Source organism: Pagrus pagrus (genome assembly GCF_965226575.1).
Source record: "Pagrus pagrus genome assembly, chromosome: 9".
NCBI classification, from domain to species: domain Eukaryota; kingdom Metazoa; phylum Chordata; class Actinopteri; order Spariformes; family Sparidae; genus Pagrus; species Pagrus pagrus.
The window spans coordinates 30,359,295-30,383,375 of record NC_140193.1 but is presented as its reverse complement, the minus strand read 5'-3'; the positions used below and the strand labels follow the sequence as shown (position 1 = coordinate 30,383,375).

General features: G+C 40.8%; 1 protein-coding gene across 1 annotated transcript in view; it reads right to left on the bottom strand.

Moving 5' to 3' along the window:
* Positions 1 to 340: 340 nt before the first annotated feature.
* plcl1 (phospholipase C like 1) overlaps positions 341 to 24,081 on the bottom strand; it is a 104,582-nt gene continuing 80,841 nt past the window's right edge. The window contains exons 8-12 of the mRNA XM_084362745.1: positions 17,402 to 17,764; positions 12,936 to 13,139; positions 9,876 to 9,951; positions 8,981 to 9,090; positions 341 to 7,160 (exon numbers count right to left, since the gene is read on the bottom strand). Coding sequence (XP_084218871.1) covers positions 6,966 to 7,160; positions 8,981 to 9,090; positions 9,876 to 9,951; positions 12,936 to 13,139; positions 17,402 to 17,764 — 948 coding nt within the window. The 3' untranslated portion in view covers positions 341 to 6,965. The remainder of the gene's footprint in view (positions 7,161 to 8,980; positions 9,091 to 9,875; positions 9,952 to 12,935; positions 13,140 to 17,401; positions 17,765 to 24,081) is intronic.

Sequence of the window (24,081 nt, the reverse complement as noted above, 5' to 3'; positions counted from 1 at the left end):
AATAAAATGCTATTGAACACAAACCTACCTGTAACATTTATTATTGGGGTCAGTACAGTACAATCTTACGTTTCATGTTGTCTGTTACAGAACCAATAAGGATAATGGTGAAAACTATATGAAAGAGAGATGTTTTAATAGAGTTTTATGCATTTCAAAGGCTGTGTTAGATAGAGGTTGCAGCCAATGGAGTACAGTATGTCATGTGAATGTAACAGTACAACTGCAATCAGGTGCCTGAACAAGCTGAGGACGAATACCAAAGAAAGATACTCCATGTGACGATGATGACAGCTTTGGCTGAGAGCCAGATTAAGATAAAGCAGACACAACAAGAGGATTTGGTCAGGAAAAGATAACTTTATTTAGTCTGGGATACATACTCTTGTTATATTTGATTACTTGTCAGATAGAAAACACAGTAGCTTTTCAAAAATAAAAGCAAGGTCCATTTAATTAATTATATTTATTTATGGTTTTTAAAACACACTTCAATAAATATTTTTTTTCTTTTGGTCATTTTTACAAAAGAACAGCTGAGGGAACAACACTGGATTAAAGGTCAGCGGTGTAGACACAGGCCAACACAGACACTGCAGATGCCACAGGTAATATCGAACTGAAAATACCTTTACACACTTCCAAGTGTTTTACACAACTTTGTCCACATCACTATGACAGGTATAAACAACTCTCCAATTATTCAAATGAATGTTAAGCACTATTTGACCATTGGTCTGCAAAGATAGGTAGTACCACACACTGAAGAGCACAGAGAGAGCTAGCTCTACGTTAAGACACGTGGGTAACAGAGATACAATGCACCCTGACGCACACCCTGCTGTTTAGCCTGGATCTCTCCGCCACTCTCATTCTTCTAACTTATAACTGTATCACAGTGAGAGACAGAGCTTTACAGAGATCTGTTTCACTTTTAAAGGTTTAAAGGGAAGTCGAGAAGTCCACACATGGGGTGTCAGGGTGCAACATTGGGTTAAGATAGTATACAGAACATCATAGTAAAACACTGCAGTGATTGGCTCACCACAGTGCCTTTAGCAGAGGTAAACATATCTTCAGGTAAGTGCACTGACATATGAAGCAGAGTGTGTGAGAGGCATGGAAAGGATCATGCTTTGTATGTACTGTAGAGACCCTATTTTTGACTGCTTAAAGGATCATACTGGTGTTTCTGCAAGTTTAGTTGTTACTACAAATCATGTACGCTTTGCCTTTCTGATGACTGGTTTCCATAACTTTGCAACTTTTAGGGACTTTAAACTTGCTTGAGACAGGTGACCAATCAAAGTGAACATCATGCTCAGTTTTCTTCTCCTGAATGTTACATAATCCTTGTGTGGTAAAGGAACATCATTTGAAAATGAAAAAAACTGCTGCTGTGGGGAAATGTTGAGCTGATGAGGAGCTCAGACAGAGTTGGGTCCTGTTCAGTTTTGATTTGATGAGTCAGAAATGATGTGAATGCACATTGTGCAAAAGTTGGTAGCTTCTTCTTTTTGTAGGCTTTAATACAGGGATGGTTTTTCAGTGCACATCACACAAATTATGTTGCATCATCACAATATGATATTGTCACAAAAAAATGCTCATGATGTTCACTGACATGGATTCACTTTAAGCATGTTGCCACAAGCTGACTTTACTGACATTAACTAAAACCACTAGCTGCCTGGAGGGTATAAAAGCACATTCAACCTATATATTTCAAATATATTGGGAAGTTTTGCTATTGCAAGTCTACTATAAATTATTATAAGTAAGTAGGTTAAAGGAGCAGTTCACCCAAATATGAAAACTCAGTCATTCTTTACTCAACCTCATGCCGAAAGTCAGGTGTAGTTTCGTAGTCCACAAAACATTTCTGGAGCTTCACAGTAAAACAGCGTTGCAGCATTCTGCTAAACAACTGAAGTAGATGGGGACTTGTTTTATAACGTCAGGAACAACCAAAAAGAAAAAAATGACTCCATACATCCTGTCAGGCGTAATCCAAGTCTTTAGAAGCCTTGAGATCCCAGCTTGATTTGAAGAGACTATTCACACCATTGTCGCTCAACTTATGTAAAGATGCACGATAAATATTGAACCGGTAAAATACATTTATAATAACGGGTACTTATTAGTATTGGTGAAATCCTAGCTGATAAATAGAGCCGATAATATGAAGCCAAATTGCTTTCATTGGTTTAACAAGTGCTGCATCTACACACTTAGATACACCAAGAAACAGAGAAGAAGAAGCCTGTTGAGCTCATGACGTCAAACTGCTGCACCTGGGTAGAGCCATGCTGTGTAGACTAGAGAGCCCAACATGTTGTCACTAGTGTGAACATTTTTTACAGTACTTTGCAACACATGTTCAACAAGGGTTTAGATAAGAGGAATGAAGTCTATCCATATTTGATTGCCAAATCTTAGTCCATCTTTCCCCAGGTTTGAATTTCAATTCATTTTGAGATAAAAACAATGTGAAATGATCGGTTATCTTGTTGGTATTGGCTGAAAAAATATCCATATTGTGCAGCCCAGGTACTAATGTCTTCAGCCTGGCAGCTACAGTGAAGACTTCAGCTAAAAAACAGGTTTAAATGACGTCTTCAAATCATTTTGGGATCTCAGGGCTCCAGGAAACTTGGATTACGCTGGACGAGCTGTATGGAGCCATTTTAGTCTTCATCTACTTCAGTCGTTGAGAGGATGCTGCAACACTTTTTTGTTGTGAAGCTCCCGAAATGTGTTGTGGACTACGAAACACACAGGTATGGTCCATGTAGCTCATGCGGCTACAAATTACTGACTCAGGCGCTGTATCCTCCTGACACACTGCGAAGGTCAGTCTCCACTGAAACAACAAGCTGCCATTTTTCTTGGTTATAACATGTAGCTGTCATTTAAAGCAGCAGCACAGTCATCAGTCTACCATAGATCTTTTCTGTCAATACAGTATCTAGCTGATGAAAGATTCTGTGAATGAGGTTCGCTTAACTACAAAAGATCTAATTACTGAAACCTGACCCCTCTAATCATAATGTCCACCAATTAAGGTGAACCCTGTCACCTGTATCTCCTCAGGTATAGTAAGTCCCCTCGCCTGTTCGCTCATTGACCCAGTTATATTCTCCGTGTCAGCAGGCATATAAACTGGAACACAGAAAGCTAATACTGTGGTTTGTTTTACTGGAGCTGATGTATTATTAATGCAGAGGGATCCTCCCTGCAGGTAAGCAGATCTCTGACAGGAGAGATGCTCAAATGAAAACTGTGGTTTTCATTCCTCTCAGGGGCAGTGGAGATCCTCCAAATAGCTCCTGATGCTGCTGTCTGCTTCAGTGCATTTAAGAGGAAATATGGCAAATAGTTTGGCAATGACTGTGTGTGTAGGAGAACCAGTTTACATCATCAGGCAAGGAATTGGGGCACCATGGTATCATGATAGACATAAGCACACCAGCATATACACACATCCCAGGGCCTCCAGTGAGTCAGAATGTTATTAATAGACCAACACAGCAGGTGCTGTCAGTCTGTCTATTGCTCACAGCCAATTATGAAGCTCTGCAGGTGTGCCCAGCCAACCACACACGCAATGAAAAGTTAATCCAATATCAGCCGCTTCTTCGTCTTTTCTCCAACCTTTGCTCTCCCTTCAATACACGTCTTCTACTTTTAGAAGCATATGCCTTCTCTAACACACACACACTCACATGGAAATGTTATTAGGTCAGCCTCCTCCTGTGGCTGTGACTTAGTACATCAGCTCTGTTGTTCCCCACCTGGAGCCCCCGAAAGAGCAGCAGGGACAACAGCATGGAAAAAAGAGGAGGTATGAAAGAGGTTAATAGCATTAAAAAGGGAAAGGAATGTGTAGAAGAATGAAAGGCAACAAAACAGTGTACAAAAATATGGGATGTCATTCAGAACATACAGTAGTCCTGCACAAGCACTTAAAAGGGGTTAAACAGGTGAGTGTCGTCCCCATGTTTCAGTGTTTCTCATTACATCCTGTCTGCTGCCACTGGCTGGGTAGATCGCATGGTGAGCTGTTACAATGTTCAGCTGTGATCTCTCAATGGTCCATCTCCCTCAAAGGGCAGAATAAACATTCAAATGTCTTCTATACAACAGTTCCTTCCAGATGCCTGTTAGCCTCACACCTGCTTTGTTCAAACTGTTTGTTTCTGTCAGCTGCAGCAGATTTAGGTGCAGTTCTATTTGTTCAAATCCTCTGTTTAAACACTCCTATGGTGCACTACATCAAAAACTAGTGATTCAAATCAAACCTTTTCAAACATAGTACCTGCCTCACTTGCTCTTTTTTATTGACATCAGTCTTTCAGGTGAAAACCTTTAATCTCAAAAATATTCACTTCTTTGGGATGAAGAAAGCACCTTGTATAAACTGGATGATGATGCATTTTTGGAATTTTCCAGAAAGGTTTTCGACACGTAATCCTTCAACTCAATATAAAGCCTGAAAATCACCAAAATCAAACGTACCATTTTGTTCACCAGAGGATACTTTCACGTGACAATACTCAAAGGAGGTAAATCTAATCTGGTTAGCTTAGTCCTGTGTGTTGTTTAGCTTGACATTGTCAAGTTTGGTTCAAACGCAGCATTACAAATACAAGAATACGAGTACAAAAGCTGTAAGTATCAGGTGTTCTCCTGTGTTGAGAAGAACAACAGAGTTACACTCAAAGGCCTAGAGGAACGCCATCACTGACAGGTAAGCACAACTATGACCCATGATCAGTAGCACCTGCTGGGCACCAATTTTCTTGTTGTTTTCATACACATTTATAAGCATCACTGAGCTATTAGTTATAATGTTTTCAATCCTTCAGTCAGTTCACACCGAGTTATACAGCCTCATTGACTTTCTTGTAACTTCCCACTATTATTGCTACATCAATAGAGTCTACTTCACCAATCCTGCAGAGTCGGTTCTTCCTACACACAAACACATGTACAGACTGAGTGTCCATTACCCCACATACTAAGGAGGTTATCTGATCCACACATGTACTACAGTAGACATGTAGTACTACAGTATCAACACATCCACAACTTCTCCAATTACTGCATCCCTTCTCCACTACACTCCAGTCCTCCTGTTTCAGCTGCCCCCGGTCCAAGCAGACATGACAGACTCAAAGGCCATCAGGTGGGGATAACAAGAATGTGTGTGTGTGTGTGTGTGTGTGTGTGTGTGTGTGCGTGCATGCTTCTGCTAGTTATTTCACACAGTATAGCAGTTAGCTGGGGACATTTTTGTGTGCTCAGAATTGCAAGGGGATCTTCATGTACTCTGGTTTATGTATAGAAAGTCTTCAAATCCTCAATGTACCTCTGATGGATATACAGCCAATAAGCTTAATCAGCAAATTTTTAGATGAATGTGACTTTCCACCTCTCCAAACTCCCAAACCTCATTAAAAACTGTTGATAGTTTAGATAACATCCATTTTCTATCTTAAAATCATTTAGAAACTAATTTTGTCTGATAACTTTGGAGACATTTGATGTCACCAGAACTGCCGACATCTTTTTCAAGTTTGAAAACTCAAGATAGTCAAGCAACAGATGCATCAGACATTGAAAAAGGCCGACGTCAATTGATTTAATCATTTGATTACTCCTTTAGGACTGAGGTTTTCTTTATGTTAAATGTATAGTTTGTAAAATATGGCTGGAATTGAAGGTAGCTCCAAAAACATAGGGGGCAGCATTTCATCACAGTAACCGACAACTGCAGCTCTTTGCTAGCTGTCCTTGGTTGTAGCTCCCTACCGTTAGCTACTTAGACGAGGAGCCAATGGCCCATGAGTTTGCCTTGATTGGGACCTTGAATCATGGAGGGAGTCACCATGGGCGGCGGGACCCAGCACAACTGGACTTGGCAGCCTAAGAGTGAACACAGCTGGACACCGGACTGGGACTAAACACAGCCTCCAGGACTGACGGACACCAGTTTGAAGCAGGGCATACAACACAGAGGTGATTTACAGTGGCTCCAGTCAGGACTATGACCCCGGGGTTGAGAAGTCAGACACAGTAGGCGAGGGCCCGAACAGTTTTGCCATATCTTACAAATTGCTCCTTTAAGTGACTGCAAATGTTCAGTTGCATTAACTGTGGTTACATCTAAAAACAAAAGGAGAAGAATCATAAAAATTTAGTGAGTTTTTAAAAAAAAGGAATATAACACTAAAAATCTAAGCTACTTTGAAAGATTCGTACATTTAATTACTCTCCCCCTGTGTATTTTTGTGGGTCACAACCTGCCACACTGTTAACACACACACACACACATACACACACACACACACACACACACACACACAGGTACACTTGATGCCTTCCCAAGAGACAAGCTAAAATGCTGAGGCAGAGAATAACCTGTCCCATCAGCTCTACATCCCCTCCACTCTGCATTCTGCCACTGAAATGAAACAGCAACAGGGCCGTAAACATCAGCTCCACTACAGCCCCGCTGTCACAAATTATTCAGGTGTCTATGATTTTCCTTACTGATGAGGAAAACCCACAGAGTTACAATATCAAGTCCCACATTATCTCTCAGAAAAATAAACAGGAGCTGTCAAAAGTCCAAAGATCCAAGTGGACTGTCTTTCTTTGCTTTGCCACCACAGAGTTATGACATTCATGAAGAGCCTCTTGGCGGGCAGGACCTTCAGTGATAAATTGATGAACTCATCCGTAAGGCTTTAACAGACATACAGCTCTGGTCTAGGCTAGTCTAGACACGTACTGCACTGGATAAAGGGATAAAAAATCCTCTGTCTCCTATGGTGTTTTTTACAACCATACTTTTTTTTCTGTCTTTCTCGCTCTCATATCTCCTCATCTCTGTTATCCTCTATAATTACTCTGTCCACTCCCTTTTCATCTTTGGCAGCATGCTAGACCCAGCGGGGTTGTCAGATGCGTCCGTTGCCGTGTGTGCTGCTTCGGCGGTGGGAGGAGTAGTGAAGCTCAGCTGTGGAAAAGTTGGAGGATGAGGAATTGGAGGAAGAGGAGGAGGAGGTGAGTCCACAGGCTTCACAGGCCAGAGCCAGCTGCCTCAGCGCATCCAGGGAATCCATCTTAGCGCCTCGTAACAGATCGCTCTGACCCTATAGCACACAGGGAAAAACATGACTTTGACTCATGTATTCATTGTAATACATGCATAACATGGACATTTTGCATTTCATTCTTTTTTACAGGCTATTGTTAGCTGGGATTGTTTCCTGGAATGTGTTTGGCAGGTGGCTAGTTGCAGTCATTGATTTACTTCTTTTCCGTGTGCAGGTAGTTGAACAAGTGTTTCTTTCCTCCTGACAAATGCAAATCTCCTTGTGAAGAAAATATCTGACTCTTTCGCTGCTAGATGCTCCAATTTGTTCACTTGCTAGTTGCTGCCTTTGTTTGTTTGCCGTTTTTGTAGCGTATAGAACTTCCTCTAGCTGGAAACAAGATTCTGGAGAGCAGATTAGCAGGCTGGAAGACCAACACCATAAGATAAACAGAGATACAAAGCTCAGAGAGCTGAGGGAAACTATATGAACATTACTCTTTCTTCTACTTTTCACATTATCTGTAGTCATTTCATCCATTGTTTATATAAAAAATATTGACTTTAGCAGCTTTAAAGTTTTAAAGATATTTCAGAAAACTTTCTTAAACAAAACTGCTTTGTGCATGTTTACAGAAAGGTTTTTCTCAGCTGCTCAGAGCCAACCAGCTCTGGAGGAGAGAGTTGGGTGCAGAGCCAGACCTTGGAGGAATAAACACCCGGAGTCACTTCAGATTCTGCTCTTTTACCGACGGGAGGAGAGCTCAGAGATAACTTTTTAACTTTTGGGATTAAAAAGTGGATTTATCTTCGCTCCTGATTATCAACCTTACAGCAGCAGTGACCCATGGAGGTGACCTCCATTGTCGAGTGTTCGTGTTCTGTAAAGTCAACTGCTGAATGGAGCTGGAGGGGAAATGTACTTTACTTCATAATTTAATGTTACAGAGAGGATTCTCAGGTGAGTGCTGAGTTCTGTGAGCGGATGACCTGATATCAAACACACAGAAACAACCACCCCTGGTGTGTGCTAGTGTACAGCTAATGCACAGTAAAGTAATCTGGCTGTTTGGGGCAGATAAACACAAACTATCCTGTGGACAAATTGGTGCGAGAAACACCAGGCAAAGATTTGCTTTGCTGGTGGTGAACACACCATTAAGTAATAATAGTCCATACTGCAGATGACAATCTGCAAGACTTAGGTACAAATGTTCGCAGATGAGTTAATATTTTTAAGTTTTATTCACATTACGTGTAATCATGGTCGCCGACTTCCTTCTCACTCTCTGACTCTCTCCTGGAAGTTATAGTGAAAGGCGACCGAATGAAACGCACCATTACATTAAGCAAACTTGTGGATTTCTCTGAGTTTGAACATTGTTGGAAACCTCTGGAATAATATAAATACACAACTCAACTAAATTTATTCCAGAGGTCTAGTTGCTTTAGACATTTTGATGCAGAATTGTTGCACATTGTCTTATTTAATGGTGGACAATTACATAGTTTCAATTCATTGAAAAGAAGCACTTGAGCCAAAGCTAACATGGTGATACAGTGGTCAGTCATGTCCAATTCAAGTAGTCAGTTCAATAAATGAATGGACAGATGGCTGCCAAAAGGCAATATGATCGGCATTTGTCTGTCATAGTAAATTCAAAATGGGAATTATCACCATGGCTGCTTTAAGCTTTAGCTGAACTGCGGAGTGAGTTTGTTCCACTTTTACATGAACAGCAAGTAAAACATAAGGACAGACTGTAAACAAGTTGACACTGAAAGAAAACATCAAGAAAGTGCAAATAAACAGAATTAACAGATATTTATCTGCCATCAATCCTATTAAAACTGAGAGTTTTGATTCTTTTCCAGTACCTTGAGCACAGTGATGTTCCAGGTGAAACTCTCCAGAGCTTTGCTTTGCTTGCGTCCCTTCAGTCCCTCCTTCTCCCCAAGCCGAGAAAGATCCTCATGGAAGTCCATGCCTGCGAAACACAGAGGAGAGGAGCTCTGCATCAGTGTAGAGGGGTGGGTGGGCAACAAGAACTCAAATTCAGGTGAATCATAACTGTCACGTGTAAAGGCGATTTGCTTGAATTATTTTTGTGACTAACAGCAAATGTCTAGAGGCAGATGTCAAAAACATGTCTCCATGGGTCGGTAGTCAGATACTGGATTTATAAGATTGATGTAAAAGCAAAGACAGTGCCATCCCTCATGACATTTACATGGGCAGTTAAAGGTCAGGAGTTTTCTACACAAGCGAGAGGGTCTAATAATACACAGGTTGGTCTGTAGGTCTGTTGTTCATGACAACTGAGACTGTTTTTTCAACATCACAACAGTCAAACTAGACAGAACTGCAGTGTGATATGAATGTAAATTACTTGTACCACATTTCAATCAGAGATACTTACTGGATTTTTTTTTAAATGTGTGAGATCCTCATTTCAAAAAGTACAAAAATGACAGCGCCTTGTTTTTTTCTTTTTTCTAATTAGAGATCCTTACTGTCAAAATCACCACCAAGTACTGTCTCTAAACTTGTAATGTTGTTTACTGACACACTCATTCTCTGAGGAGTCTCCCTCATTAAGTTTGGCTGTTTGATGATTAAGTCAGACCTCCGCATTTGGTGGATTTTTAGGATATCTTGTACTGTAGTCGTTTTATTCATGAGCACTCATCTAAAAGTATCAGTCGGTTCATTATCACCTCACGTCAGCTCATCCAGCCATTCATTCGCCTCTCACTGGCCTGTGCACGTTACCTTCTCTCTGCACCTGGGCGATCCTCTCCTGAACAGTGTCTGCGTTCTCAATCAGCTGTTTCTGGGCGGCAATCATCTGAAGGGACAGGGAGAGCGACTGTGTTTAACTTAAAGTCAACGCTGTGAAGCAAAGCACTGTTTAAACGCACAGAGCAGCCCTTGGTAAAGGAACTATTTGGACAATTCAAAATTTCACAATTCTCAAAAGTAGTAGTTTGTTGAAATGTTGGTCAGAAACTAAGTACATTTACTCAAGTACTACTACAAGTACGACTTTGAGGTACTTGTACTTGCGAAACTCCATTTTCCTCCACTTTATACTTCCACTCGATGACATTTTGAAGACAAATATTGTACTTTTAGTGAACTACACTCAACTACACAGCTACACAGACACAGCCTGTTGATCATGTTAATTCATTTTTGAATGTTTTAAATTAAAATCTTGTGCTCATGTGATTATCTGGCTGCTTGCCCTGTCCTCCTTTTGTTTTTTAGCAACATCACCACATTTCCAGATGTCAGCAATTAACATGGTGAGTAAAATGCTATTATGAGCAATGGCCAAACCTAAAAATATAAGAGCCAGTTGTGATATCATAATTAGCAATGCCAATGGATAAGTGGGACTCTGGGTTGAAGAGCAATACAGTTTGTTTTGGTTTGTTTTACATATAAAATCTGTGTAAATGAATGGAAGAAATGAAGAAAGAGACAGAAGACGAGCTGAAGGGCAGCAGGAACCAGAGAGGGATAGAGGCGGGTGATGACTAAGCCTTGTGTGCACCCAGAAAGGCAGAAGAGGTGTGATGTATGGAGATCACACTAACTGTAGCTTCATGACACGGACGCTCACATTTACTGCGTTTACACTCAAACATCATCAGCTCTGCTGACATGCATGAACACAAAGTGATGGCCGTAGAAAAAAGATACTCTGTACTGAGGTGTGTGTAGGTGTAAAGGCAGAGTGCTGAAACAAGTGGGAGAGATTTGTCCTGATCTGATGCAAGAGGAGATCGAGTAGGAGGAGACACAGCTGGTAGGTTAGTTAGTGTGTGTGTGTGTGTGTGTGTGTGTGTGTGTGTGTGTGTGTGTGTGTGTGTGTGTGTGTGTGTGTGTGTGTGTGTCCTCTAGGAACAGTGTGGTGACTGTTACATGCATGTCGCCTCCAAGTGTCTTTGTGCATGTTTTATGCATTAGTGAAATGTATTTGCATGTGGAGATGTGTGTACACACTCTGTAATAAAGTGTTGTGTATTATGAAATCAAATGTAAAACTTTTCTGATGGAATCCATTTTGATCACACTTGATCACAAAAGTTAGTACGAGCAACTCACCTCGGAGTACACTAATCAAATGATGAAGTGAACTCCTGCCACTGTGTGATCAAACAGACCATCTCAATCATTTTAATGATGAAGGCTGGCATTAGCCTGGGCTTTTAGCAACACTAGCGACATGGCTCCAGGCATGGTGATGTTGATGGACACACTCATAAAGACGAGCATTTTAACATGCTGAGATGGTGTATATGTTAAACATCATCTGCTTTATATCACCGTGTTATCATCGTTATGGTCAGCATGTTAGCATGTTGACTTTACCATTTGAAGTATCATAGAGTACAGCCTCATATAGCCACCAGGACTTCTGTTAACGTGAACATAAAGCACATAAGCCACTGTATGATACAAACAAACATTTTCAACCATAAATCTGACACTATTATCAGTAAGTTGGTCTGTCTGCCACTTTGAGCCAGACTCTAATATGTCAACTAGTACTTTACTGTATGTTGAGTGCTTATTATCAAATGTCAGCATTGTAAATTGTTAAAATAAGATGTTGAAAGTGGGTTAACATTTAAACATTAAAGCCAACCCACTAAACATCAGCATGTCAAGCTGACAATAGACAACTTTTTTGCTTTAACTCAGAGCTGAGTGCACAGTGTGAATAGTTCTCTAATAACTTTGCTTACACTATGCTCTTCAGTCTGCAACCAGCATCAATCTTTCCTGGAAGGATGAATTTTTTGGCATAAGAAGCACATCACGATTGCATAACTAAAACAGGACGAGGCATTGTTTTCCCCAGACGCTATCCCCAGGTAACAGTGTTTCCTCTTACCACCGGGACTTGAGACAGTTCAAAACCAGCGTTCCTTCTGCTTGATCAGAAAGTAACAAAACCTGCCTTCTGATTCATACAACAAGGTGTTTCACTGCATTCATAGCACTGAAATCAGGGTTTCTAGGTCAAATTGGGATTCTAACAGTTGCGTTTTACTTTAGACAAGAGCCAGGCTGCTTACAGTAGCCATGTCGCCAACACTTTCATTGTGACTGTGGTGTCAACAGTAATACCACAGGGAAACACTGTGGGCATGTTAGCATTCTGTCATTAGCATTTAGTTGAAAGAGCCTCTTGGCTGGGTATACAGTAGCTCCAAAGAGCTGCTAGCATGGCCATGCTGATTAATACATATTTTGGGTATTGCCGACTATTTATGAGTACGTGGGACTGACTCAAAATAAACTACAGTTCCCATCTTCATTGTGGTCAAGGAACAGTTTCGCACAGTAGTGAAGCTCTATGGCTCAGAGCAATACGATCTGTCAGGCTTTGAGAAGAAAATGTAGACAATTTGAGTTAGTTTGATTAAATTCATTGTTGGTTTTTGTCATTTCATACAGTTTGCTGACTCTGCCAGCCTTATGGTGGCATTCAAAACTTTCTCAGGTGGAACTACACTATCCAATCATTGTAAGTGCAGAGAGTGAATGAATAGATTTGTAAAAGATAGATTTTTTCTTTAATACTAGAGAGGTCAGATGTTGGTGCCTGTTCTGGAACTGTAGACATGTTTCCTCTCTTAAAATATCAAAGCCACATCTTAAAACTTCATAAACATAATGAAAATAGATATAGTGACTACAACCTTAACTTTAATGACATGTGAGTAAACTCTACTATACAACAACAGGCTGAGAAAGCTGAGGCTGTAGTAGGTTTACCCTTCACCACAAATGTGTCCACTCATCTGTCTTACTGACCGTGTCGTAGGCAGTGAGTAGCTTTCGTGTCGGCTCGGAGAGGTTGACCAGAGGCTCCAGACATGGGTAGCCCTCCTTCAGCACCATGGTAGCCCCCATAGTGCCCTCAGGGCTCTGCAGCCTCGTGGCCAGGCTCTGGATGCACTGCTTCAGTTTGGCCACAGTGGGGAGCCCACACTGCTCTTTGAAACTGGCGGTGGTGCTCTGAAAACAGGGGGATGGCAAAAGACAGGGAGAGAGATGAGGAGGAAGAGGAGGAGAGGGAAAATAGTATTAGATCAGATGTACAGTTCCGGCTGTAAAACTAAGCTGAGAAAGGTCAAAGCGGATGACACACCCTGTACATACACACATGCGCACACACACACTTTCTCCCCTCTCCCCTGTCATCTGCTGTCTCTCTTGTGAATTAAATCAATATGGCAGTCATTGCCGCTTTTAATCCAGTGAAATCAGCCTTAGCTTAAGCGCATTTGGCAAAAGAGAAGACAATATGGCATAAATGTGGAACAGAAAAATCAGAGTGTTTAGAGTGTTTTTCGACGGCTGCAGGTGTGTCAGGATGCAAAACTGGGTTGGTTAGCAGATCAGACAGGGCCAAAAGTATGAGTCATGTATAAATCTGCTAAACTGCTATTTCAGGTCACTTCATTATGAAGGTAAAATATTTATTTTTGCACATACAAGAGCTAGAATGGGAACCTCTTCTGTCTAACTCAACACAATTTGCCACATGGCAGAGCCCGTACTGGACTAGTGATTATCACGCCCCACCTGTGTGACAGTGTGCTTGTGTGTGTCTGCGTGTGTGTGTGTGTATGTGTGTGTCAGACATACAGCAATAGAGGCATGGTGAATAATAAGTGAGTGTGGCAGATGAGGCCACAGCTGGACTCGTGGCAGAGAGACAGGGACAGAGAGGAGGACAGAGTTCAAATTGGAGGGAAAGGACAATGAGATTTAAGCAGGCAGATTAAAAGCCGTTTGTGAATGAGCAAGTGCGTTTCTGTGCAGGGCTGAGTGTGTGAGTGTGTGAGTGTGTGGGTTTGTGGGTTTGTGTGGGAGGGTGTCTGACAGATTGATTGTGCTGGATTGTTTCAGGGTTGTGTGATACATGAGGTGGATAGGGATTTATCTCGCGTTAGAGGTTTTTCTCTAATGGTTATATTGAGGTGGTTATACAACAATTATGGGACATTTTGTAAATGTGTGAGCGGGAGTTCTTAATGGCAATATGGTGTCGTGGAATCTTTTAGAAACCAGAGATTCCGTTTGGGTTATTTGATCCATGAATCTACACTACATGGCCAAAGCTACATGTACACCCAAACATAACAGCCATTGTGAATGTTGAATAATACGGTGGCCAGTGGTCTTTAGTTTGACATTTAGGAAACTGTGCTTGTTTGCTTTCTTTCCAAAAATTGAAGAGAAGATCCATATTACTCATGACTGCATGAAGTCTGTAGCTAGACAAGGAGGAGACAATTTGTTTAGCTTAGCATAAACACTGTCAGCTGGGGGAAACTGACAGCTAGCCTGGCTAGTTTAAAAATACAACTATGTACTGTGTTTGTTTAATCCATATACAAACATACAGTGTTACGTATTATATTTCTTGGTAAACATCAGCTGGGACATCACTTTGCGAGGCAGCTGAATTTACGAGATCATGTGATCATGCGATGTTGAGAATCCATCTCGCCAGCCTTCAAGCTGTGCACTTGTGGCTGAACGCACAGGCATCAAACCAGCAGTGACCCCTGGGGAACTACTGGCAGCTACAGGTCTGGTTTAGATGTGGCGACCAGCGAGAGAAGCGACAGCCAACATTATAACACTGTTGGTTTCACTTGGTACCTGATGTGTTTCATCAGCGATTTAGTGTCTTGGTGGTTGCCAGTTTTATGGAAAAAACTTAAAAATGGCTGAATTTTACAGCATGTGACCAGCGCTCTGTAATGCCCTAATGTTAGCTGGCCAGCATTAGCAAGGTCAACGTTATTTAGAGTTAGCAACAAACTAGCTAGCTTTAGCAACATAATGTTTGAAAGCTAACTAGCAACATTACCTAGTGCAACAAACTGGCAACCACTTGAGCGGGCAGATGATCGAACAACAGCGGCGTTAGTGTGAATGAACATTTAGTGGCTGAATGTTCTCAAAAACTACTTTATCTCACAGAGTGGTGCCAATCTTACCTCCTCAACAACATGATAACACCCATTTCCCCAAATGTTTGCTGAATGTATATGTACAACATGGTGCTCTAACAGCCTCCAGTCCTCAGGGAAGGCTCTCCACAAGATTTTGGAACCTGGCTGCTGGGATTTACTCCTGTTCAGTCACAAGAGTATTAATGAGTTCGGATAGTGATGTTGGGCAACAAGGCTTATTCTCTCACACCAAACTGGGAAATATTTTCTTTATGGATCTGACATTAAGCACAGGGGAATCGTGTCAAGTTGAAAAAGGAAAGGGCAGGGGTGTCCACATACATTTGAAAATACAGTGTATATTTAGATCATAACATATATCTCCAAAAACAGATCTTCAGTGAAAAAGGATTCTTTTCACATCGCCTTCCCTAGATTATTTGTATTCAGCGATAAGCTGGTGGGTGCTGTGCGACCAGGTTCTATTTTTGCTGATATTTATAGATGCTTTATAATCCTCCTCCACTCTTCTTACTGACTCCTCTTTTGTGATTGGCTCACCTCCTCCTCTCTCTTTCTCCCTAGCTTATTCACCCTACAGAGAAGTCTCAGGTGGAGTCTGATTTCAGCACTGTCAAGTAAGCTACTCCAGTTCACCGTCATAACCAGATATCTCATCCCCAAAGCCTAAAAATACCAATGTGGAGTGACACCTGATCTGCTGTGAATCAGCTCATAGCATTTCCTGTAACTTTGGGTTGGGGTTTGGCACATAAGCAAAATAAACTCAAGGTGCCAGAGAAAGTTTCGGTTTTACTTTGTTCGCCAACACAGAAAGACATGTTCTCACGCTCCTGTCGATGTATCCTGTGAAGATTTTGAGATTTCTGCCTCTACTCCAATACAGTGAGGGTGAAAAGAATTGTGTTTGTGCTGCTCAAAGCACTGACATTGAAAAATGAAAAACTGTTAACACATCTTTTTCCAGGAACAGTGTCCTGGTTACTCTGGGTAATCCAAAATCCTCACTGAACAGTTTTCATTTGCCTTTCATCTCTTTCCTCTCAGGAAGGTGGTCAGTGGATTATTCAGTGTTGTCAGTATGTTAGCTGCCCAACTCATGGAGGCAATAAAGGTACTTGGGTAAGGTACTAAGGTTCTTCATGTAGCAACATGAGGTGGTCTGATGTTTTTATGTTCATACAGAAAGTAAATCCAACTTTCACTTTGTCTTATTCTTGCAAATTTGACCACCATTTGTGCAGACTGTGCACACAACCAATCTACAGACTGTGCAGACATTATCTGCATTATCAGCTCACAATGGACAAAACAGACTTGTGTTTGGAAGTGTGCCTGTGTGTGTTTTTGCAGCAGCTTAGACTCCAGACACCAGAACCAGAAACTCAGTAATTCTGTTATCCCCACCCAGTCTTCCTCCTTTCTCCTCTTGTTTCTGTATCTTTACAAAACAGATCCAGAAGTTTTTAATATTTAAACATTTTGAGCTCTCGTTGACACATTTCTGAGGCAATTCGAGCTGCCTTAAGCAAATTTGCATCTTATTATGTCCCTTCATTGACCTTGTATGCAGTTGCACCACTAAAATTCACCTGTGTACAAACACAAGAGCATCACATCTACAGTACAGGAACTAAAACAAAACATGAGAAATGTAAAGACCAGACTAGGGGCCGTGGCAAGAGGGGATTTTGAAAACCTCTGCCTTAGCACATAAAACCAGTCAGGAGTATGTGTCATTTTTTATGATTTGGGCAAACTGATGTCTTTTAAAGCTTAGAAAAATTCCACCTCCTTCCTCAGAGCCACTACTCCAAAACACATGAACCCACACTGTCTGACTCCAAAGACAATGGCTACCCCTAAACTTTTGCTGGCGGTAGATACATGTTAGCAAGCATATGCATAACATATGTGTTAGACATTTGGCTGCACTTTCTCTGCCATCTTGTGCTACTAGCTTGTTAATAGCTTTAGCATTATATCTGCCTAGCCCTGTTCATGAGCAGTGAGTGCATGGGCAGTGTGCATGGAGGCAGGTACATAGATAGAATGAACGAAATGATTAGACTGACTTATCAGAGGGCTGCGCCAACTACAGATACTGGATTTTTTTTCTTTTATTTATCAGAGAATTTCATTTCTAGATTGATTTATGTAAATATGAAAAAAAAAAACGGCCCTACAATATCTTACCAACACTAACTTTAAGTCTCCTTTTCTGGGGCCGACAGTCAAAAGATGTGTTTTACCAATGGCTTAACAATCCCAACCCATGTCCCCTCTCACCTGAGCATCCTCCCGGAGGTCCGTTGCCTCTTTGAGGGGGGCACTAGCCAGTTTAAAAGCCTCATCAACCACCTTGATGCCAGCGTGCCTCAGAGTGACGTACTCACGCCCTCGTCTCCCCACCCTCCTCACCGACAGACCTCGTCGCTGAGCCTTCCCACCTCCTCGCCGGTTGGTGACAGCCACGTGGACAAACAGGCTGGTGTGGGGTAACTGGTCTCCTGCTATGCCCAGCAGGGGCACATTGCGGTAGCCGGGCTGAAGGCACTCAAAGGCCACGCTGTACTGGCCGATGAAATCGTCTCCAATGTAGTCGTCGTCTAATACCACAAAGCGTAACAAGGCCAGCTCCGGCATGTTTACCTGGAAAAGACAAATGAACAATGTACTGTAGCTGAAATCCATTCACAGTGCTGTGAATCAGGACAAAAATAAATCCACGGCCAACAAACATTCACAGTGTTCTCAACCAGACTGACATGGCTCACCCCAGCTGCCTCTGAAGACTGGCATTTTGTATCATTTAAATTTTACTCAATCTGTGAATGTACAGTGTGTGTCTATGTTTTTTAGTATATTACACACATATATGTCGACTATATGTATATAAAAACATGTGGTATATGTGGTGACCAAACAAGCTCACAAGTGTTTACAACACGGAGGATTTAGTAGTCGTGGGGCTTTTGCATATATCACATGATCAGCGGATGGTGGGTTTTTTTCGGTTGTTTTTCTTCTTTTTTTTGTGAAACAAGTCACCATCTACTTCAGCTGTTTAGGAGAATACTGCATCACTGTTTTGCTGTGACGCTTCAGAAATGTTTAATAGACAACGAAATTTTACCTGACTTCCATAAGCATGGGGGTGAGTAGATAATGACTGAATTTTCATTTTTGGGTGTACTTAACCTTTATAAGTTAGAACACACAGCGCTACAGTAAATAGCAGTTACCAGAATGAACAAGATGTATTTGATCATCTAGGCTTTTGAGCTTTTTATGTTTTGTCACCATTCAAACAGTGTTTAAATGCATCTGTATACTTTTCATCTGCTCTTGATTGACAATCATCAAGTCAGCTCTTATGAGGAAAAGATGCACTTCATTACATGTTTACAAGAACAATTAGTCACAATGTTCAGCTGAGAAGTTCAAGAAACATCTCCTGTTATTAAGCATCATTCATGAAGCCTTTCAGGCACAGCAGTGATGTTAATTTCACAGTACAATGAAAGGGCATCCTGGTGCTGCTGCAGAGAAAGGCTGGTTGAAACATTATATTTCACATCACACCTTCTCAGGACTTTACCTTCCCTTCGGCTAATAAGGCTATAAACACCCCAAATACGTAATCACGGACCGCCTCACACAAACACACAAACACACAGACACACAGACACACACACACACACACACACACACACAAAATGCATGCACACATAGTAAGTGGGAGGACAAATTATGCTAGGAGTGTGCCTCTGAATATTCATTCATAGGAGTTGAGAGTAAACACATCTGACAATAAAATATTATCAGCTAATGTCTTTTCATCTTCACAAAGCCTGGTATACACACACACACACACACACTTGCACAGATGATATCTGTGTCATGTTTATAGCAGAAAGCGGTATCAATCATTTCCCTACAGAGAATGAGAATAAACTTGCCCCAAGCCTGTGTGTGTGTGTGTGTGTGTGTGTGTGTGTGTGTGTGTGTGTGTGTGTGTGTGTGTGTGTGTGTGTGTGTGTGTGTGTGCGTGCGCACATGTGCATACACACATACCAATAAACCCATATAAAGTCTCAGAAGAAAATAATCAAGCAGCACAGTTGACACATTGAATCCCTCGCGAATATTGAGATATTACATTTTGCATGTGTCTGAATCTATGTTTGTTTTCTGTCACATCTGTTCCATTTAAAAGTCTGTTGTTATAAATGTTATGTAGGCGACAATGGGATTGCAGCAGTGAATAAACTCTTTTGTTCCACTCCTTGGTAAAAACTTACTTGTTGATCCCCAACACAAAAACCACAGAACAGTTATTCATTCAGTTCAAGACTTATATTCATTGAACTAAATAGCTGTGTCCCAATTCAGGGGCCACTGTCTTTGAAGGACACGGCCCATAAATATACAGCCTTCAGAGGGCTGAGACAGGGCCTTCCTCCAAAATGAGACCGTCTGGCCTCAGGAGAACTAAACTGTACAGCCTTACATTAGTTTAGGCAGAGCAAGGAAGTTACACATGATTGGCGAAAAGTGCTTAATTGACGTTTCCCAATCAGTGGCTCACTGGCTCATTACATACATTAAATGATACAGCTCCCTCCACCACTGGCTTCTGGAGTTTCTGTTTTTGCTGAGATGATGGTTAACGTCAGGGGTCAGCAATTATGCTAACAATACCAGTGATTCATCAACATTTATTTATAAAACTACCTAAACATTGTAAGAGAGCTATAGCAGTTTCTGTTAATCCCAGTGGTAAAGAGTAACTAAGTACATTTACTCACGTACTTTACTTAAGTACAGGAGGTCCTTGTATTTTACTTGACTTAAGTTGAATAAGTTTATACTTCTACTCCAATGGAAGGGGATATATTGTACTTTTTACTCAAATACATTTATTTGACAGCTTTAGTCACTAGTTACTGTCAAGATTCAGATTATCAACACAAAATATAATTGACAAAACAATTCAAATTAGGCCCATCTTTATCCGTTACAGCATTAAAGTGATGTGCAAATGAATGCATCAATACTTGCAATGCAATGCATATAATTATATATTATTTTGAAAGGGGTCCTTCTGCATAAAGAGCACTTTTACTTTAAGTACTTTATAGTGTTATACTATACGTCTAGGGCCTGTTCAAAGATGGGTGGGGTCACATGTGATAATGTAGTTATGTCTACTGGGTAGTCACTGGTCAAAACATCTGGCTGGTGTGATATAATCACAAAATATTCTCTAATTTAACTTTTATTGTAATGCTACCTTTACTTAAGTCAATGATCTAAATGCTTTTGACCATTGTGTCTTAATGCACCATTGAACAATTGGCCAATCATGATAATACACCAGATACATCCTCAGAAATTTACTCCGAAAGACGGATACATTTCTAATCTGTATCTGTTTCAGAAGAAGCCTCTGGAATGGAACCGGCCTGATCGACCTGTAAAGACGTATTTGATCTTAAAATTGCAAACTTCAAAGGGAGTAGCTCCTAAATTGGGACACAGCCAGGGGGACTGAAGGTCTTACACTGAGGTAGAAATGTTATTTCATGAAATAACAAGAAAATCAGACAGGCACAGAAAAACACCAGACCCTGTCTATGCATTATAACCATATACTGTACACACACATTAACACATAAACACATTCACTGACATGCAGGGCCATGTTGGCTGTAATGTTTTACAAATGTGTGAGTCTAATATGAGGGAGAAGATGGTGATGGATGAGGGAGCAGAGGACATGTCACACTGACTGAATGAGGAATGGGCTACCCCCTTAGGCTTGGACTGCACTATTATAAAGAAACTACCCCCCGTGTGTGTGTGTGTGTGTGTGTGTGTGTGTGTGTGTGTGTGTGTGTGTGTGTGTGTGTGTGTGTGTGTGTGTGTGTGTGTGTGCTAAATGATGACTCGATCCCATTCTCAATTTTTCAGCAACAAGCCCATGGCTGAGCAGAAAAGCTCTGTGACAGTTAATTGAATTGGTTTCCAACCAAATGCTCTTCTGAAAAGGCAAAAAGTTGCTGTTTTCATTTGATTGTAAAGCAAATTTAAAGCCTCAAAGAAGAAGAAAAAACAAATCCAGTGACCTTGTCCATTTATCAGGGAATGTGGAAATTAGTCTGGGAATGGGAATTTTACGGGAATATTCAGGAAGACAGCGACCATGGACACAGTTTCTTCCTCATTTCCAGAGCAGAAACAACTGATCACTTACTGTATGTGAGTTAAATGTTTGCTACATCAGAAGTTAATCCTAAAAGGTGTTTCCGGCTTCCATTAGGTGCATTAAGTCACCTCAAGTAAGCATAAAACTTTTCTGTAAAATTGAGGAAATGTTCTTATATTTCCCTTAACCTTCTCTGATGCAGCACATTAAAATACATTGACGGAAACACAGCTAATGAAGCGCAGGACACTATCTCAGAGTGAATCCCTATCACTTTTCGTACTTTATCCTGACATCTGGAGTTACAGATAACTCTTGTTTCACAAGATGATGTTGTGAAACAGTTGATTGACAGGTAAGAATGTGAGGTAGGGTACAAGGTTCATTTATCATTAGACAACACAAGGTCGCACAACAAAATGCAATTTGTAAATCATTTATGCCACTCAAAAAACAAAAAATATATAAATTAATGAATAAATATTAAGCCCTAAAAATTAATTCATTTTTATGGCGAAGGGCCTTGAATGAACTGAGGAGTCTCACAGTCTGAGGGAAGAAGCTGCTCTGTAGTCTGGTGGTATGGCAGTGGATACTTCTGTATATTTAGACAGATGGCAGCAAGGTGAACAGACTGTGGCTGGGTGGGTGTTGTCTGTCAGTATCTTTTGGGCTCTGTGCAGACATCTCCTTCACCATTATCACTGTGCACAGACCTCCCAGTTTGTGATGTTTTCCAGACATGATGCTTTCTATTGCTCCTCTGCAAAAGTTACCATAAACTTGACTCTGGAATTTAGTTAGTTTAGTTTAGAATTTTGTAATTTAGTCTTCTTAAGTTTCCTTAGGAAGTATCTATGTTCTATCTATCCTGATACACTAACTACATCTTCATGAGCTTGTTGTGAACGCTAAAGAAGATAAAAAGCCAGTAGGAGCAGTCATGTGCAGCATGATATCCTGTCGATCACCAGAAGGAATTTTGTTTTCATTTTTCACTCACATATCTGAGTAGGGCTGATGACAAGTCAGTGACCCTGTCAAAACAAATGAGCTACCTTTAGTCAGTGTGACTTTAGGACATTCTTTATGAATTATTTGTGTTTCTCTTAAAACACCTTAGTTAGTAGCTTGTAAGCAAATATGAACCTTAAAGCAGGAAACCAGATTACTTTTCATTTTGTAGTCTGGACCAGGGGAATTAATACACATGTAAACACAATCAAAGCTGTTTATATTAAAAACTCAGGTGGGGTTTTACTATAACATTTACATTTAAAATGACATTTAATTCATGGATTATTGAACTGGGTTGGCATCTCTGGAACTGCACTAAAATGTTTTACCTCATACTAGTCTGACTAACTCTTCAAAGATCATAACAACAATCACGTGTCTCCTTCCACTCTCCCTATAATTACATCTGTGTCTCACTTATTGCAAATTAGCAGCGGGTACATATTTCAAGCATTTTTATCAGATTTCACCTTCTGTTTGTCGCCTGCCAAGGAGCCATGGTAATTATGGTCAAATTTTCTTTTGAATGACAGGTAGCACATAATTCTTTCACAAACACACACACACACACACACACACACACACACACACTGTAGCCACAGAGAACATGCCATATCAGTTGTGACAGCTTGTCATTATGCTTTAGCTATACAGGACTCTGTCAGTGAGAGGTAAAAAAGACAAATCAGCAACACAGCAGTCATCAAATCCTGTCTCATATAATAAATTCAGTGCAGACGAAAATGTATTCGTGGGAGCACCTAATTTAAGTCTTGATGGTCTCGATCCCCCTTCAATTAAGTACTCTGAGGCTCTATTTTCATGCAGGTGCAAAGCATCAAGCAGACATCTCTAAAATCGCATAAGCCTCTTTTATGTTGTTGACATTTTCCACTCTGGCTTCCTTTTTAAATGCATATTAAAAATAAAATGTAGTGCAATAAGAGCAGAGCCTGTACTGGGTTAGACTAATGGATGATTTTTAACAAGGACGCCATCCACATATGCTTCAGAGAGAGCATCAAGTTACTGCAAGGTAAGTGCACCAACTGCAGTCTTCTTTTCTTCTTGAGTGAAATCATCTCTGAAAGGGGGCCTAGTCTGCATCCTGAGCTCTCAAGACAAAACAACAAATTAAATTTTCTCTGGAAAATTGAAATAATATATCCAGTCCTGTAAACAGGATTACTATGAGCTGTCATGCAGTTGTAAGTATGTAAACAGGCTATTGCTTTTCTCAGTATTTTCTGTATGGGCATTATTCTGCGTGAGTGCAATCTTTTAAACACTTAACCTAACTGCAAATACTATTTTATGAGCATTGTGTTGAGTAGGATTTCACACAAAACACTAATTTGGTTATAAGGTGGCATATAGCCCTTTTACAGGGGCTCTGTGGAACGTCTGCGTTGTGCTGGAAGCTTCCATTTCTAAACTAACGTTAGCTAACTACTGTAGTTCTCTGTTAGTGCATGAAGTCACATCCTTTGGACTGTTGTGAGAAATCCAACCCAAGTTCTTCACAAAGAAATCCAGTCCAGCAGCATTAAACAACTTCAACAAATCGTCCACAGGCTTGTTTAGGCAACTGAGAGAGACGGGAAGGTCTCATTTTTCTACATTACAATCATACGGAAAATAAAAAAGTGATGAATACATGTAAATTGCTACATGGTTACACACAGCCCCTTTAGGTTTATTTTCAAAGCTATATGTATATATTTTAGGTTACAAAGTCTAT